We start from the raw sequence: 17,661 nt of genomic DNA, 5'->3' as shown, positions 1-17,661 counted from the left end.
TTGAATTTTTCAGTGACAAAAAGAAAGTTTTTTTCAAACTAACCCCACACAAAATTTCACGTTTTCTCAGCTATACGGTGCTGTAAATATTTTCCCGGTTGATTGTTCGCATGATTTTTCAGAGCTTATTTGGTTGGATTAAAAAATTATAATATTCTGCTCAATTTTTTAAACTCAATATAAATCAGTTCAAAACAATGGGAAATATCGATTGGTCTATATGAAATTCGGCTCAGTATACCTAGTCATTGGAAAGCAACCAACTGTATACACAATTGATCATTTAATTAAAGTTTTTAAGGAAAAAATGCTTGGTGGCACTCTTGCCCCGTATGGCACACTTGCCCCAAATTCCGCTATGACTTGTAAAATCCTGCATGAAAAAGTAAAATATTTTTCTAAATTTTTTGTTGTAATTTAATCGCTAACGTGATTTTTATTTGATTGAAATGAAAAATTGAATTTCTTTCCGCATTATTCGAAACGAACTTGCTCGCACTTTCAAAATTGGTAAAACAATCACAACAGTATGCTACCAACACGGTCAAGTGCTCTTGTGATTGCAATCAACGAGTTGTCACTTCAGTGCATTTGTTTTTGTTTTGTTGTTTTAGTTGATATCAGACCACACCCTAGTTTTGAGTGGGAAATGATCCGAGCGAAAAGTAAGCACCCCGGATTTTCACAGAAGAAAGGAAAAAAATCTCGTCGGAAGCTGAAACGTACCGCCAGATAACGAGCGATTAAATTAGCGCAATTTATTACACTCTCCATCTATTCACTGCTCGTTCGAGCCATTCCGTCGTTCGTGTGTTGATTTTCTGGTCAGGTGGCAAGGGGTTGGGTGAAACTGTGCATAACTTACCGCACAGTAAGTTTCTCCGCTCCAATCGTACCACCGTTCTATACAGCAACCTGCGCAGTGTATACCGGTAGAGAGATATCGTATTCTGGGCCATTTTTTCTCTAGCTCTTCTAGCGAAGCTTTGTAAACTCCCCTTAGCAGGTTAACTGGAGATGATCGCATTATGGTTTGGTACAAAAAGTGTAAACTCTTCCCACCTGTCAGCTTCCTTTTTCCGCTACCTTTAAACTACGTATTGAGGTTTCGAGGGAGGAAGAAAAAAACTAACCCAAACGAAACTTTGAAGGGGCTTGGTACATAAATGGTGGCTGTGATTCTTGCCAAACTGGGCAGGAAGGGAAGTTTTGATTGCATTCTGTTTTATTAACCCTGCGCGCACCGCGTAATTGACTTTCGTTCGCTGTAATTGTACTGTTTTTAATCCATTCCTGTGTTGATTTACTTTGTAGTGTTTCGGCATACCTCATCACACATTTTCCCGAAAAATTGAAGCGAAGGGTTATACTGGTCAAATGATGTCGATTTTATCCTCAGGTGAAATTGTTCAGTAAAGGCAAAGGAAAGGCAAAGCGCAAATTCTACCACGGCACGGCTGTTTGTGGCAAGTAACCTCCACAGAGAAAGTACCAATGGCATATTAGCGTTCACAAGTACCACAGCAAACGGCCGGTAAACAGGACGGGGAGCCATACACGACCGAAAATTCGTGGGAACGAATGTGTTTTTTTTGTTTCGTTTTATCAGATTCAATTACCGTCCGTAAATGATGTTACTGACTTCCTGGCGGGTGGAAAGGATGCAGCGTTGATGTGCCCCGGAACCGCCGCACCCATTAAACGGTACAGCTTAAGGGGTAGTAAATATTTTCTCGCCCACTGCGCAGGAGAGCGAAATTAATGAAAAATTATCATTTTCCGCGTAGATCTCGTGCAGTCGAGCATCGTTTTCATTCAATTTTTACGGGAAGAACAACACAGAGAAGAAAAGTGTGGTGTGCCTTATGGTAATAAAATAAATTTTAAAGCTCGTGCTAATTAAACGTTTGGTGCAGTACTATTTTGAAATGGATTGCTTGAAATTTCATTGTGGAAATAAATAGAAGGGAAACAAGGCATGGGAAAAAAGAAAACATTACAATGCATGTATAATGTGGCGTGGTGTAATCTGGGTTTCAACAATTACAACCTTTTTAATAAATGAAAGCAACAGTACACAACAGCATTGTTTTACAACATAAAAAAAAATCGAAATCATGTCAGTACATCAAAGAGGCTCTTTATTTTACAAACCAAATAGCAACTACAACGATGTGCGAACAAATATTCGCGGTTTCGCGAGAGCAAGCAATTTTCAATCAAATGTACAATCCACTGGGGGTAGGTCGGGGTGTGCTGCCACCAGAACGGAAGTAATAAACAAAATCCAACATAAAGCTTCGACGTCGATAACAGTTAGCAGCTCGATGGGGATATGCCGTTGCCGTTGTTTTGTTTTGTGTGTGTTTGTGCTTTTTACATACAATCCTTCACGCTTAACAGTGTAGTACCGCGCCCGTAAAACCCGTTCCGGATGACAAGCTGTAAACATCGTTTATATCAATTCGCATGGGATTTAAATGCCTTTAGCATGAACCACCGGTTCAAACGAAAAATAATGTTACCTCGTACACGGCCGTTTACATTGCTCCCTTGCTGTCCTTCCATCAACTCTGTACACCCCATGTGTGTGTGTGTGTACAGTGACAAGGGATAAACGGTAACCATATTACGACGTGTGTTGTAATGGACCAAACGGCACTACCAAACGACACTTCCTCGAACAATCTCAAACACTTAGAATGAGGCCGGTTTCTGGCGTGGGCGCGGTGCGCTCATCGGCGCTGAAACGAAACGCTTTATGAGCTACCAAATCCTTCCGCATTCGTTCGTGTTGCACATACTGGAAACGGTTACCCGCGGTAAGGTTACAAAACTGCGACGAGTTGCCACACAGTGGCAACCAATCAACACTTTTTTTTCTCTGGAGCACGAATTGAGCACCACGAATGGCAAAGCGACGTAGGGTCATAAAATTTTTATCACCTTACCGCGCTGTTTTGAACGACATATACGGTGTGCGCGCGCGTGTGTGTGTGTGTAATGTTTCTGGCAGGCAAAGATCAACATGCCAGTATCCGTTCACCCTCTCGTCAAATGGTTCAATGTTTTTTTTTTTTTTTCGCAGACAAATTAAAAGTTTTAACTGACACTTCGTGTTGGTTGGTTGTGCATTTTGGTTTGATGTGATGGGAAGTGATTGGGGGCGGTTTTGTGTGAGTAAAATTGAACGGCAAATTGAATCGTGAGTGAGATTTGATTGCTGCGGAATTGATGGTTGTTTTCATGTGGCACACCACGCTGTGTCACGCCCTCGTGGTAGGTGCCGTTCCAACAGGGTAATTGAATTTTAAATTCATTTCATATCGATTTCATGGGATCGCTTTACAGAGCACGACCATTTGTGGTTGTTTACAAAAGCGTGTATTGATTATTTTATTTACTTTATGCGCATGACGACTTTCATGCCTATAACATGGATGTTTCGTGAAACTTATAACATAATAACAGAAACAAACGAAAATGCTGTACCAAACTTTGGTGATGCACTGAAAGTTTGTGTGTGCTTCAATCTATCAGCACACAACGTATCCTCACTGATACAATTATCGCACTAAAAGGGACCCACCAGGCGTCTCCATCTGCCGCCGACGCCATGGAGGCGCATGGTGCTTGACGCGCACCGTAAACGCGGTAAAATAGTTTCTCGCCATACAAAGCACGGTTGTCACAAAAAATATTTACGGTTCGGTTGTGTACACGTCAATGTTCACGACCATGCCGCTGTAATACGCGGCGCTTTTATTCTCCGCTGTATCACGTGTGTGGGTTGCCGGTGTGCAGTAATCAAATTACACCAAGCGTTTACTCCTTCTCATGCTCGGCGCACGGCCCGCTTTAGAACACAAAAGATCCTGGTGTGAAAGGTACGGGATTTAAATTAATTTTTGCACGGGCGCTTCGTTCATTCAGTGGCTTTCCCTCCTAGTGTTCGCAGGCGTGTCTGTGTCGCTGCTCTATTCCACATTGTAGGCGCCAGTTTCTGCTCGCATTCTATCAGGGCGCTTCGTTTGGCTCGAGGGTATGCGCACATTACCAAGGCGGCTTCTAAACGGTTTAGCAGCGCGGTATTTGAATAAATAACTTCATCTTCAGCATGCCAAATTAAATTCATTATATGCCACTCTTGCCGTCTTGGGTGGGCTCGTTTGACGTGTCGATCCTCGTTAGCAACCAATCCTGGTAAATATCTCAATCTTAGCTATCTTCAGCCACATGTAACTGTAACCTTTCTACGAGCTAATCGTTCGTTGATATTTGTGATTTAATGTGTTTATGCAGTGGAAGAAGAACGTTTAATCGTAATTAATGGCTAGGTTGGGGGTTGCTGTTTGATAAAGCATAGAAATTTGCACTCTTCCAGTAAATTAAAGCAACATTGTACATTCAGTTGCGCAGGAAACTTGTCTATTTTTGTAACTAATTTTATTCATTTATTCTTCATTAATCATATTCACGCATAAATTCTTTAGAAAATCTACCTATAACCATTGCATGTTGAAAATGCCACAGAACTCAATTTCATTTCATTCCATGAAACCACGCGTTGATTCGAATTGCGCTCTGATACAGATTTCGGTTTACGTATAGCGAATGGAGCCACCCTCATCCTTTTCGCGAATGGAATCGACCAGTGGGTGAACCTTTCCTTTCCAGCCACTTGCCCCGGTCCGAACTCTACACCGCGCGGACCAATAATGCGCGATTCTAAATTTGGAAATCAAATTACCACTCAACGCGCAGCCCATCTCATTACAAGTGCTCGTTAGGTATTGTGCTGCAACACAGTACGGTGGCACCGGTAATCCGAATGTTCTCCAATCTGGTGGAAAAATATAATTTTAATTAGCAACTAAACCGTATTGATCGTAATTCCACACCCCAAGCGTGCGTTAGGTGGAAATGCGAGATATTAACCTCTACAAGCTTGATGATTTTGTGCCTTTGTTTCCAATTGGAAATTAAATAAACGTGTACACGGTGAATGGTTTGCTGTGATGGTAGCTAAATCATGCTAATTGTCCGTTGTACGACCAAGTGTATCTTGTGAAATCGATTCATTTGATAATTTAATGCACCTTCTAAGTATGATTTGCTCAAAAACTGCCTTTGTAAATCGCGTTTAAGATTTATTGAACCAAAAATGGCACCGCAGCAAAACAATCAATATACAATAAAACGTGATTAAAATTTTAGCATTTTTTATGCGAATCGGGAGCTAGCAAAATCAACATTCCACCGAGAACAAATCGCAACGATTTCAAACCAACGTCGTAACGAGCAACTGTTGCATACTAATTTATGATTATTGCCATCGCCACCTGGCCGCCCCACTAGAGAACCGTTTCACTGTAATGATTACTTTCAAGTTGATTTATTAATCACCACTGTTTTTCTGTCCTTTCTTTTTTTTTTTCGCTACCACTTTTTCAGTCACATAACGCGCACGGCTGGCTGGCTACCGCCCATCGAGAACTGGGTGCAGACAAACGACCTGCCGTACGGTTGGGAAAAGGCAATCGACCAAAAGGGACAACCGTATTACATAAAGTGAGTAGAATCGGGGATCAATGCACGGCTAAGCGTTTGATTTACTCACGGCTAACCGTCGTACCGCTTCGTTTTCTTATTTGTTTTGTAGCCACCTAAACAAAACCACCACCTATGAGGAACCGATACGGCATCATGGCAATGACGCACCGCCCGAACCGCGTGTCGTCGTACTGCAGCGGAGCCCCACGCTCGGGTTCGGGTTCGTGGCCGGCAGCGAAAAGCCTGTGATCGTGCGTTTCGTCACGGAAGGTGGCCCTAGTGTAAATAAGGTAGGTAGTCATTGCGCTTAATTGTGGTTGCAAAGCGGAGGAGTATGGGCAACAACAATAACGGCAAAACCAGTTTTAAAAGTGTTGCTATATTTAAGGAAGTGTACATTAAAACATCTGAAATTATTATCTAAAGTCAAACACACTGCAAAAACTCAACACTCACAGAGCTTTAGCTAGCCACTTTGCTTTAAAAGTTAAAACATTCTTTACCGTGCTTCCGAGCCTAATTTTGGCCACCCCGTTTCCGTTCCCTTTTTTAGCTCGAGCCAGGTGACCAAATATTAGCTGTAAACGGTGAGGACGTCAAAGACGCACCCCGGGACCATGTGATACAATTAGTTAGAAATTGTGAAACCTCCGTCACGCTGCTGGTATGCCAGCCGCAGCTCTACAATGCGGTCGGCCGCAAATCGACCCTGCTGTCGGCGGGCAAGAAGGCGAAGCTGAAATCACGCCCAATCCGCGTCCGGTTTGCCGAGAGTGTCTGCGTTAACGGGGCGCCATTATTTCCGGTAAGTACACGAAAGACATTCAACCACCGACAATGGCTGTGTGTGTGTGTGTGTGCATTTTTTCGTTTTCTTTTCCATTTCATTCACTTAATTTCCCCGCATGTGTGCAGTGGCTTGCTCGGGCGCGGCAGGACCACCCAGTGCTACGGTTTTTTTTTGTCAGTGCAAGGGTTATATTTTATGCTTCCGGTTCGCCCCGTTCCTGAGTGTGTGTGTGTGTGCGTGTGTGTATTACTTACTCTATTCTTCCGTTGGCAGTGTTTTACGCCACACGAACTGCACAAAGAGGCAGTGAAAAAAAGACGGTGCCCAAGAACGGGACGCACGCAGATGGGCTGAGGTAGACATGGACCAACCCCATTTTCCAAAGGTGGACAAGTTTGCCAATTTCTTCAACCATCGCCACACACCCTACAACACACGGTAGTAGGGCGGAAACTCAACCCCAGCAGGCATGGAAACGGTTGAACGGACGGAACTAATTAAATTTAAACAAGTCCCTTACGGACCAACTCTTCCCTGGTGCTTCATCAGACGATGCGTCCCATTGGCCCATGGTACCTGGGGAGGTGGGCTAGTTAAGAGGTGAATTTACGAGACAGGTGGACCACTTCTTTTCGGCACCTGAAGTGGCGGCTCCTTTTAGTGTATCGGTCTGTTTAACCGTTTTTTTTGTTGCTGTACTTTAGCAGCCCTGGACGAAAAAGCTACCGTGTGAACTCGTGCTGTGCGCGTTAGCCATGATTTGCACAAATTTGTTCCATTGCAAACAGACACTTAGCGATAAAAATTTAGAAAAATGGTTTACTTTTCTTTCCTTCGTATGGATTTTTTTTCCACCACCGCCAAAGTTTAGTGACATATGCTGGTGGTTTGGTTTTGACGTTTTATTTTATGTGGTTTGGTATAGAAATGGGAAAATCGTTTCGTTTTGAAGAACTAGAACGACGAGTTTTTTCGTATTTTTATTGGGTTTGAAGCTTTTTGATAAGGCGAATCATAGATCAGGTCTCTCTTGTTAACCGCTGTTCATTGTTCATCCGATCGTACCTGCAACAGACAAGTTTTGCTACATGCAATTGAAATAATTATCTGAACATACATAAAAAATCATAATACACAATCATTGACTAAGGCGAAGAGCGACGTCGAGCATTGATTGTTGCGCGCGTGTATAAAAATATATTTAGCCTTTGTAGATAGGAAGTGTGGTTAGCTACACATCAACCGTAATCGTCCTATTGTATTTCAATCGGGTTTTGTTGTTGCCATCAACACTTGAGATTTGCGCCGACTTATCGCAAATGGGTTGCCTGCCATCGTTGCTGCGTCAAACAACAGGCCGCCGTACGCTCAGCAGTGTTGTTTTCCATTGTTTTCCTTCAAACTTCCTGATCAACTTTTTCCTTTCCCCTTGCGGAGGGCACCCTGCTACCGATCGACACGCAAAACATCCTTTTTTCGACACCATTGAGAGAGGGGGGGGGGGGGAGCGGTTTGTCGGGCAAAAGGGTTGTAGGATATTGTGCTCAGCCGTCAACTAGCGATCTAATCGGGCGGTTTCCGCTTTCACACCCACCGTAAAATCATTTATCACAACAAATTGCCAAAGTTCCGCCCCCGGCCCCGACGCATCCGGCCACCTAGTTCCGCGGCACATTTTGCAGTGCTGCCGAATTGCCTGCTCGCTGTCTCTCTCTCTCTCGTCGCAACCAATGAAGCCTGTTTGAATGATAATAAAATTTCAAAATTAAATTAATCATAATAATTTCGATGACATGGAGTGCCGGAGGCCGGAGTAGCTTACATCTTTCTCCTGGCTCGTGCTGTGTCGTGCCGCAAGCTGATGAAGGTGGAAATGGGGAGGGGGGGGGGTTGGAGATGATTGCCCATTTTTTCCACGGGGCACGTCTTTTTTTGTTGCGTCGCCTTTGACGAAACTGTTGCGTTCCATTTTACCGTCATGCTGTCATCATCAGTCAAATAATAAACTCGTAGAAAAGCCTGCAAGAAAGCACAGCCACCGTCACAGAACGACTCGTTAGCAACGCGAAAGATTTGCCAGAACGCACACGCCATTGTCGCGGAAGGGCGGCCGGGGAAAGCGCCACACTTTTGTCGCAGCCATTTCACTCTCCCACGGCCAGAAAATCGTTAATCACGATGACGATAATGATGCATGCCCTCTGGAACCACGATGGCACGCTCGCGTATTTTCATGCACTGGAAGGATGAGTGGAATTTATAAAGCTTTTTTTTTTTTTGTTACGCCAACATCCCCATCGTACCTCGCTGCAATACCGCGCGCGCCCCACTGCTTGTTTCGCACAGTCGGCTTCGATGGAGGCGCACGGTACTTTGTGCGCCCGTGCGAGTACGTGACGTTCCGAGAGCGACTCTTAACTTCACTCATCGATTTTGCGTTAAAAAAAAACAGGAAAACCAGAAGCAGAAAGTCACAGAGCTGCTGATGGCGCCGGCGGTGCCGTGATGGTGTAGAACAACTACAGTGCAAAAAAAAAAAATGTACCCAAAGAGGATGGTTGTTAACAATTACCGCAACGAGTAGCCGCTTCTCGGTGTGTTCATTGGTTCTTCATCATAATTAATCATTTTAAGATAATAATCGATCGGTACTTATTGTCGATGGCACACACACACTTTCCTGCATCATTCCTGCGTCACGTAGCATCTGCTTGGTAGAACCAGCTCTTGGGTATAGTTTTTTACGTCGATGCTTCATAAAAAGGGCAACGATCGGTAACATAAAAAAAGAACAAGGAAAATTACAGTTTGCGTTAAATGTTCATTGCGTATAATGAATAAAATTAATGCACCTAAACCTATTGATGTACTATACGTATTAGACCGGACTGTTTAAACTTTTTTGTGTGTCTGTAGTATTAAAGGCTTAACTACTTTAATAATTGCTGTATCGTTTCAATTAATGTTCCATCACTTTGGCTCAGAGCTAGCCGGTGAATGATTCACTACGACTGATACACCATCCCCACCAGCTTAGCTTGCCAACAGTTTAATCGAAATAAATCGAAAACGCAACCGAGAGCGAGAGCATCCCGTTAATCTGCTGATCGCTCCGTCGAAGTAATCCCTGCCGGAGGAAATTAACGAAAGTAGCTCATTTCCAGGCCCAGGTCATGGTTTTAAACGCGTGGCAGTGGCACAAAATTAGCACCCTCGATTTGGCTAGCTCGATCCAGCGGCTAATCACGTCTCGGTGGAAATGAGTTTGTGCTAACAACATTTACGACCTACAGAGCTCAACTAACCACCGCAAAACACTTTGCTCGGTTGCTTATGCATGTTTTAGTTACGTTTCAGATTAACTTTTGTCTCTTAGTTTTTTTTTTGTGTTGGTGTTTCACTTCGTTTGCAAAAACTTGCCATACTACCAAGGATAAATTGTGCAAACCCGGTGCGTAGAGAGCGGAAAAGTGGGCAGGCATGCATGCTGTTTTTCCCGCTTTTGCTTTATGAGCCCACTTTATGGCGACAAGGGCAGGAAAATCACTCCAAACCCATCATGCCGGAACATAATTAGACCCATTTTATGCCGGGTAAACCGTTTTGCGCTAAAGTGCGCTGCGGAAGAGCGGAGGCAACGAAAGGAGGGATCATAAGAGGACCAGCTTCACTCACTGAAGAGTACACTGATTTAAACTGAAACGCATGAAAATGGGTTTATTTTTTGTTGCCCAATCTTTTACCTTCCTTACTGTACAAGTTGTGGTCCTCTTTTTTCTCTCTCTTCCTCCTTCTCTCTCTCTCTCTCTCTCTCTCTCTCCTTTTCTCTTTCTCTTGCCTGATGAAATGACCGGTCAGTCATCCAATAGGGCCATTTATTTTGTGTGCAGAGTAAAAAAAAGTACCAACCCAGCTTCGGGCGGCGTTCGGTCAGGTTGCGCCCCGGGCCACATTAACTGCTAGTTAGCTTGATGACAGTTTTCTGTTGACACAGAAATTAATTAGTTCGTTCGGTTGGGCTGCCGGACGCCGGATCGCGAAAGAAATGCCAGTGAATGTTTACCTTTTTTTGCTGTTGTTGCTGTTGGTCTATATCTTCCGTTTGATCTTAAGTAAACTCGTTTCTATAACATTTTTATCGGCACACGCTCCTTGCGTCCTTGCGTGTTGATGTTAATTTAGCTGCTGTCAGCTAGACCCGTTTTAGCTCGTTTAATTTGCAGGGGAAAAGGATTTTGCACAAAAAAATAAAGGGATCAAACATGCAGTAAATTAGGTAAAATACAGTAAATACTACATATGCAAAATAATACAAAAGGAAAGAACCTCATAAATAGCCAATGACAAAACACCACTAATATGTGGACAAGTCTGATGTAAAAATTGTAGTAGCGATTTTTAGATTGTATAAGTCATATGATAATTGAGTACAAATCACTTGCAACGAGTCACGCCGAAGCTTCTCATCATCGTCTTTGCTTTCCCCCGGCCATTACCTTCCAGCCATCTGCGTAAGGCCGTTACCTCCCCGCATTGCCGCGCAAAACTAAACCAAAAACATTAACCAAATTCGTTTAATCCTTCGCTGACTTTGAAACCGGTCCGAAGCGCCGGCGGGATTAGAATTTACTTGCCCAGTCCTATATAAATTATCATATTTCACTCCAAACAAATCCGACGGCCCGCAAAACCGCCTCGCCTGTACGTTTGCTGCGAGTGAGCAAAAGTCAAACAAAAAGAAGGCAATCCCTCCAAAAAGAAAAGAAAAAAAAGGATGCTGATGATTATTCACGTGAAACACGAAATTATTTCAGATGTTAAACCACAACCACCTCACGCTGGAAAGAGGAGGTGTTCGTGCTGCTCTCAAAGAGGTCACGAACTCTTACCCGACGTAAGGATTAGAAAATAAAATGGTTCGCAGCCCGTTTTTGGGGGTTTAGCGATGAGTGGTTTCTCTTGCCTTCGTGGTTAGGGGAGACCAGGGGTTTCTTTGCACCCAAGGCGGTTCTTGACCCACTGTCCCTGTGTAAACCGTAATAATTTACAGTTGACATTAAGTGAAAAAAGTTGCCCGGAATATTTCATCCCAGCCCGGTGGCCGACAAATGGCAATGGCTGAATGGATGTGTGGTGCGTGTTGGGCAGGGCAAGAGCAACACCGTCAGCAGGATCAGCTGTCGGCAGTAGCGATGTCATTTTAGCTAGATAGAAGCTCTATCGGGACCCTTTAGTAATGAACCCCCGAAGACGAACCCAATGCTTATCTCTGTCGGTTGCTTCCATCTTGCAGTTGTGGTTTGGTGAAAGCTTATGCGTGTGTATGTTTGGAGCTTTACGTTCAATATGCTTTTTTCGCTTCAAATGACTGTTCGAGGAGACAAATCACTTCGCAAAAACGCAAATTGTTAATCTAATAAGAATGTACAAACTACTCGCCAAACGTCTCTCACTCGACCGTTAAACCCTTATCGGTCAATATTATGGGCTTTTTGGACAACAAAAAACACAAAAAGAACAAGCCAAGTCACAAAGCTTACCAAAGCAAAGTGAAATTTAATTTTATCGTGTTATATAAACTTTCATTGCATCTACACACAATCCCACCGTGTGGCCCACCGACCCAGACCCAGAACACGTAGCAACACATCGGAAATAACGGATTTTTGTCATCCACAGCCGGAAGTGCCCAACTGGTCCGGGCCCAGCACCGGTGCGCGCTTCCTTCTTACTTATTTATAAATAGATCCATTTTCGATACAATTTTCTCTCCGCAATATTTTCTCGGAAGCCCGTAAACGCTTCGCCAACCCTAACATCGTTGGACGGCGTCTTCGAGCAGAAAGCAACCCAAGGCAAAAGCTGCCCCGAAACTACTCCGCTGATTAGGTTGTTCGCCAGACGGGAACTCGGGGCACAGGAAAAGAGTTAACACGGCACACTACGGCTACTCAGCTGCCATCTACGCCTGGCAAATGGCAGTGGTTTGGCAATTTGCCCGGTCCTAAATGGTCACCGGAGCAAACGGAGCGAAAGCATGGCAGCATGGGGGGGGGGCAGGGTCTTAATAAAGTTGAACCGAAAGTGGTAGTCAGCCTTCTTCTTGGAAAAGATAAAACACAGTGGCTGGTCGAAGGGTTTTTTGGTGTTGTTGCTATTTTCTCTTTTTTTTTGCTGTTGGCTGTGACTTACTTACACCACCACCTTTACCACTTTACTAGTGCCCGTCGGGAGTGGCCTGGTGTGCAGCTTTCCGACCCGTCCCGATGCTTATTGCCATTGTGTCGTGTTGCGAAACATTCTGCCTCGCACACGGCTGGTGGAACTTTGCTTTCCGGTCCGGGATCATCATCACGCGGGATGGATGATCGTCATTGGCACTCGAGCCACAGTGGCCAGATGATGATTCGGGCACCTTAAGATTAGCATCCTTTTTTGTTGTGTCCTTCTTTGACTTTTCTTTTTCCCTTCGGAGCAGCTTTGTATGCCCACCCCGGGAAGCTGTCGGAGGTAATGTTTCTCTGGCCAGTGCGCCCTTCCACATTGTACGACAAATCTTGACGACGTTGTATCGGGCCCTCACCCACAGCCTCTTACCAGTAGAAGGTTCCAGAAGGTTAGGTGGGAAAAAACCCTCCTTCTCTTCGCTAAACCAGCCCCAAAAGGAAGGGAAGGGATGCGATGAATGTAATCACTGGGTACCGCAAATTGCAAAGGCGCAAGACGACCGGTTTTGCCACCATTTCGATTGTGAGCAAAACCCCTTTTTTTCTGGAGGGGTCGCACACATTTTTCTGTTGCTGGTCCGGATTCCGGAAGGGTTTAAGTGGCAATTTGTGATGGTGACAAAAACTCCGTCCGCACACCGAAATGGACCGAAAGTTCCGTGGGCTACTACTGCGGGGGGAAACGGGATTCACGGCCTGGCCTGGCAGAAGCAAATCACAACTCGGTACCGTAATGGCGGATATAATGGGATGAAGTGAAATCGGGGAACATTGTTGAGCATAATAACTTCCAATTTATGTACACAAGCCATTGTGATTGCGCTCCATCTTGGAAAGGAGCCTTGTACCGTGTAACACAGTTGATGGTGCACCATCGACTTGAATGATTGTATTTTTCGTGAAAATGTATTGTTTTTATGTGTTTAACAAATTATTACTACGGGCAGAGCATCAAACTCTGGGTTTCTTCTGTTCGTGCTGTTATCATGTGGTTAATGAATAATAAATTTCTCTGCTTTTGCTCGTCAAGCACGTCACCAATAATCAAAGGCAAGAAAAACAAAGGGCTCCACGCATCGCCTTTATTGATTGTGTGCTACCTTTTTCCCTCTTGTTTCCCCCCCCCCCCCTCTGGGTTTGTACCTAATCCATAAATAAATATGTAATCATTCCCTGTTGCCCCTTCCCGGGTCCTTCGGCAATAACTCATAATTTCCGGTCGGCATCAAATTCTTTCCAACTCGTGGGGCAAGTGCAACCTCCAAACTCCTCCCGCCCATCCCTTTTGCTACCTTCCGTTCCATTCTTTCCAAACCAAACAAAACCACACAGCCACTGTGGCTGGGGGTATGTTCAAAACGGAGATCTTGCGAATGGGCAAGGAGAGGGTTTAAATATATGATTTATGGTATTTTAATAATGCTCGCAGGCTGTGCAACCAACCACTCGTTCCCCCCTGTGCACGGCAAACTGGTTGGCATGCGGATTAGAGAAGCTGCGTAGCAAAAAGGTAGCCAAAACCGTCTCTGCTAATGATGTGTTTTTCACGGTGTGTGTGTGTGTTGGTTTGGTGTGCGCGCACCGCCAGTCCATCAATCCGGAATCCGGAAAAATTCATCAACCCACATTTCGCTTCAAAGCGAATCAACCTTTATCCCCCCCCCCCCCCCCTGTTGCAGCACCCCTGGTAGGTACAAAAATTGATTAAAAAAAACCCGAAAGTTTAGATTTACCTTTTTACTAGCAGCCCTCCCGACTGCCCCCGGTGGGACACAAAAATGGTATGCTTTAAAGCTACCGACCTGCCACCGACAACAATTCCGACGGCAACAACTGTTGGGGCCCTTCGCTTAAGAATGTTGAATATTGCTCGCGCCAACAAAACAACCATACACCTTCCCGTCCCGTGTCACACCATCCCACAAAGCAGTTTATTGCGCTTTTCTCCGGAGGAGTTGTTTATCTCGGCACTTGAGGAAGAATTTGTTGAACCTCTTTTGGAGATTTCAATGTTACGTTAACTTTACTTGCGTGGCCGACATTGTTGCCGACATTCTTTTAATAGGTTGGAAGCTGGCAAAAATATGTTTAGGGAAATAATTTTGGATTATGCGCCAAAGCTACCCAATTATGAACAGCAAACAAGCGGGAACGGGAGGATATGTATTTTAGGTACTTTATTACGATACAAGGTGGAGAGTTTGAAGCAAATAATCCAAATAACTGTCATTTCTTTCGATTATTTTCAAACAAGCGGCTCAGTTTCTGACATCAAAAATGTTTCTGACATCACATATCATATAATGATGCTAAAACCTTTCAAAATCCATCCGTCTAACCCCGACACTTTGGCACATTTTGTCAAATCAAAGAAAAGAAACCAACGGCATCCGTTTGGCATCTTAGCACCACTTGAAGAAAATTGTCACCAATCGTTGCTGATATGTTTGGTGGCTGAAGCGCTCCCAAGTTGGACTTATTGGTGCAGTCAAGCATGCTAATAGCCACTCTTTATCCATTTCCTTCCCATTTCATTTTTCAACAGCGGTGAATGATCGAATATTTGACACTGGATGTTAGGAAGATCCTGGATGCTTGATACAATAAGCCGTTAGCTCTCCTCGAAGTACGTCTGCAAAGACAGCCAACAGTAGTATCAAAGTGTATGAAGATCAGGTGGTCTCATATAGCGCGTGGCCACGGAGCTGAAAAAATGTTGAAAATTTTTTCAACTTTGTCAAAATTGCTTGTCAACTGCAAAAAAGAGCTTTTCTCGTGGCCGCACCAAAAACATACACAAAAGCGACAAAAAGCTCCAACATCTGAATATCATCGATATTTTGTTTAAGAAACACTAACTAGGTACATAAATCAATTAGAATCATGCATTTTAGCATTATTATCATAACAATGGGTCACAACTGCGCCGAATAGCTGTTTGTTTACGCTTTTTCACGAACGTCAAATTTTGTCAACTTTTGTCAACTTTGTTTCCTGGCTGCTCCAGGTCACAAAATTTTGACAAAAGCTCAAAAAAGTGACAAAAGCTCACATTTTGAAAAATTTGTCAGCATTTTGTCACTCCCGTGGCCTTTCGCTTATAGCCTGTTTTTCATAGGAAAAGTTGAACGTCACTTTTTGACAGCATGGGTGAAAACATTTCCCCAAACAAGCTTTTTGACGACTTTCCTAATACACAAAAAATCTTAGAATCTTCGTTATTTGCACTGAAATATCTTAAAAAGCACTCAAAATATTTGTTATTGTAAGCTAAACCAATTCTGAACTAATTAAAATCCATTTTTGGATCCAAATAATGCCGTCGATGAGGACACCAATGTGCACTACGTATGTGTTGCTAAGAACAAAGCGAACGGTTCCTATGGAAATTCATTTCACCCATTCTGTCAAAATGAGCTTTTTTTGATTCCGAAATTAGTTGTCAATTTGTATGGGACGAGACCACCTGGTCTTCATACAGTTTGAATAGTATGCCACTCAATCTGGCAATGTAAAACCACAGTGATCGCATTTCCACCTTTGACTGATCTGACAGTTATTACCAACCACGAACGAAGAATAAAGGGCGATTTGTTGTTGGAAGTTGCAACATTTTTAAAAGCACACTTGGCCGTTCAACCAACAATATCAATCACAGTAAATTATAGCATCAGTGTATAAGCGCACCGATTCTTGAGGCCCAATCAAGCGGCTTCTTTCTCATGGCAACGTTCAGTACACTCCAACGCAAATCTCTTCAATGATTACTTTCGCCCAAAATCTGCCCGCGGTGGCAACGGGCGTGATTGAATTCTGGCCCGTCACTTATGCCAACGCAAAATCCTGCCAGAGCCAAAACTGCTGCTGCCTGCCCGCACCGTTTTGAATTGTTTCAGCATAATGATGGAAAATTTGATTCACCCCTCTCTCCCCTTGATCATCGGTGGGTTGCGCCTTCGTACCGAACGATTTGCTTTCGCTGATTCGATTTTTCATTCCACTTCGATTTTAAAAACTCCGCGCAATGAAAACGGCGAAACGTCAATCAGAAAACGGCGAAAGGGAATCATAAACCCTCGCTCGAGCTGATGCTGGGACGAAGGCCCGTTTCACAGCGAATAAAAACTTGGACAAGGGGGGGCGTCAGACAACGAGACACATGCAGACATCCCACAAGTCGGCGCGGAAAAGGGGCACTGGATCAGATAATACCTGCTCTCGGAATTTATCTGCGCTAGCCAGATATTGCACTGAGCGTTATCCTTCAGAAAGAAGTTGAAGAGAATAGCAAAAAAGGGAAGGAAATATGACAACGGAAAACTGTAGCACATCCCGTCCGCTCATTCGTTTGCATTCCATTCCGGTTAGCTGGGTTGGCATTATTCCTTGCTTTGCCCGCCCCTGTCGCCACCACCACCACCGCTAACAATCCAAATATTTAGTCTGCGGATTGTGTGTGCCTTATGACATGATATCTCTGCGCAACCGGCAGAGTACGCCTTGTTTGCTCATCTTGCGTTCATTCCCGGTTCGCGTTGCCCCCGTTCCTCGAGCCGGCCCTCCGCCACCCCCCGTTCGTGCCGGGAACATGTGCGACTTTGGGCGGCAAATCTTCCACCATTTGCCGGAGCAACATGTTTGCGCATCCGGCTACATGTCGCCAGTTATGTTGCTCCTTGCCAAGCGCAAATACACCATCTTGTTGGCAGCCTGTTTCTTATCGCTCGCTTGTTTGTTGCCGTCCTTATCGGGCGAAGGAACTGTTCTTACGCTCACCGCCCCCGAATGTGTTCCTTCCGAGCTGCGGCAACAGGGAGGGGTTACGCTCGATGCGGGACGGAGCGGTGAAGAGTGTTGAAAAGGGGGTGGGAATGCCACGAGCTGGCAATGTTGCAGGATTGGACAACATATTTCATTTTTAAAGTAAATTCCTTATCTAGCCTAAATCTTTAAAAGCTTGTACCCAACATACGTTCGGTGCTGTGGAATTAATTTTTAAGAAGATTCCTTCAATTCCCCATGTTTCCTATGCTCATTTGCCATCGACATCGCCAGCCTCGCCGTGCACGATGTGTGTTTGCCAGCCTTTAA

The 17,661-nt window shown here is 44.3% G+C and overlaps 1 protein-coding gene across 6 annotated transcripts in view; it reads left to right on the top strand.

Moving 5' to 3' along the window:
* LOC4576873 (uncharacterized) overlaps positions 1-17,661 on the top strand; it is a 136,710-nt gene that overhangs the window by 101,569 nt on the left and 17,480 nt on the right. For all 6 annotated transcript variants that reach the window (XM_061642446.1, XM_061642444.1, XM_061642448.1 and 3 more), the window contains 3 exons: positions 5,455-5,571; positions 5,663-5,843; positions 6,107-6,358. In XM_061642446.1, the coding sequence (XP_061498430.1) occupies positions 5,455-5,571; positions 5,663-5,843; positions 6,107-6,358 (550 nt within the window). The remainder of the gene's footprint in view (positions 1-5,454; positions 5,572-5,662; positions 5,844-6,106; positions 6,359-17,661) is intronic.

The sequence above is a fragment of the Anopheles gambiae genome, chromosome 2 (genome assembly GCF_943734735.2).
Source record: "Anopheles gambiae chromosome 2, idAnoGambNW_F1_1, whole genome shotgun sequence".
Classification (NCBI taxonomy): Eukaryota; Metazoa; Arthropoda; class Insecta; order Diptera; family Culicidae; genus Anopheles; species Anopheles gambiae.
Note: the sequence above shows the minus strand (reverse complement) of the source record. Positions and strands in the feature narration are given on the sequence as shown.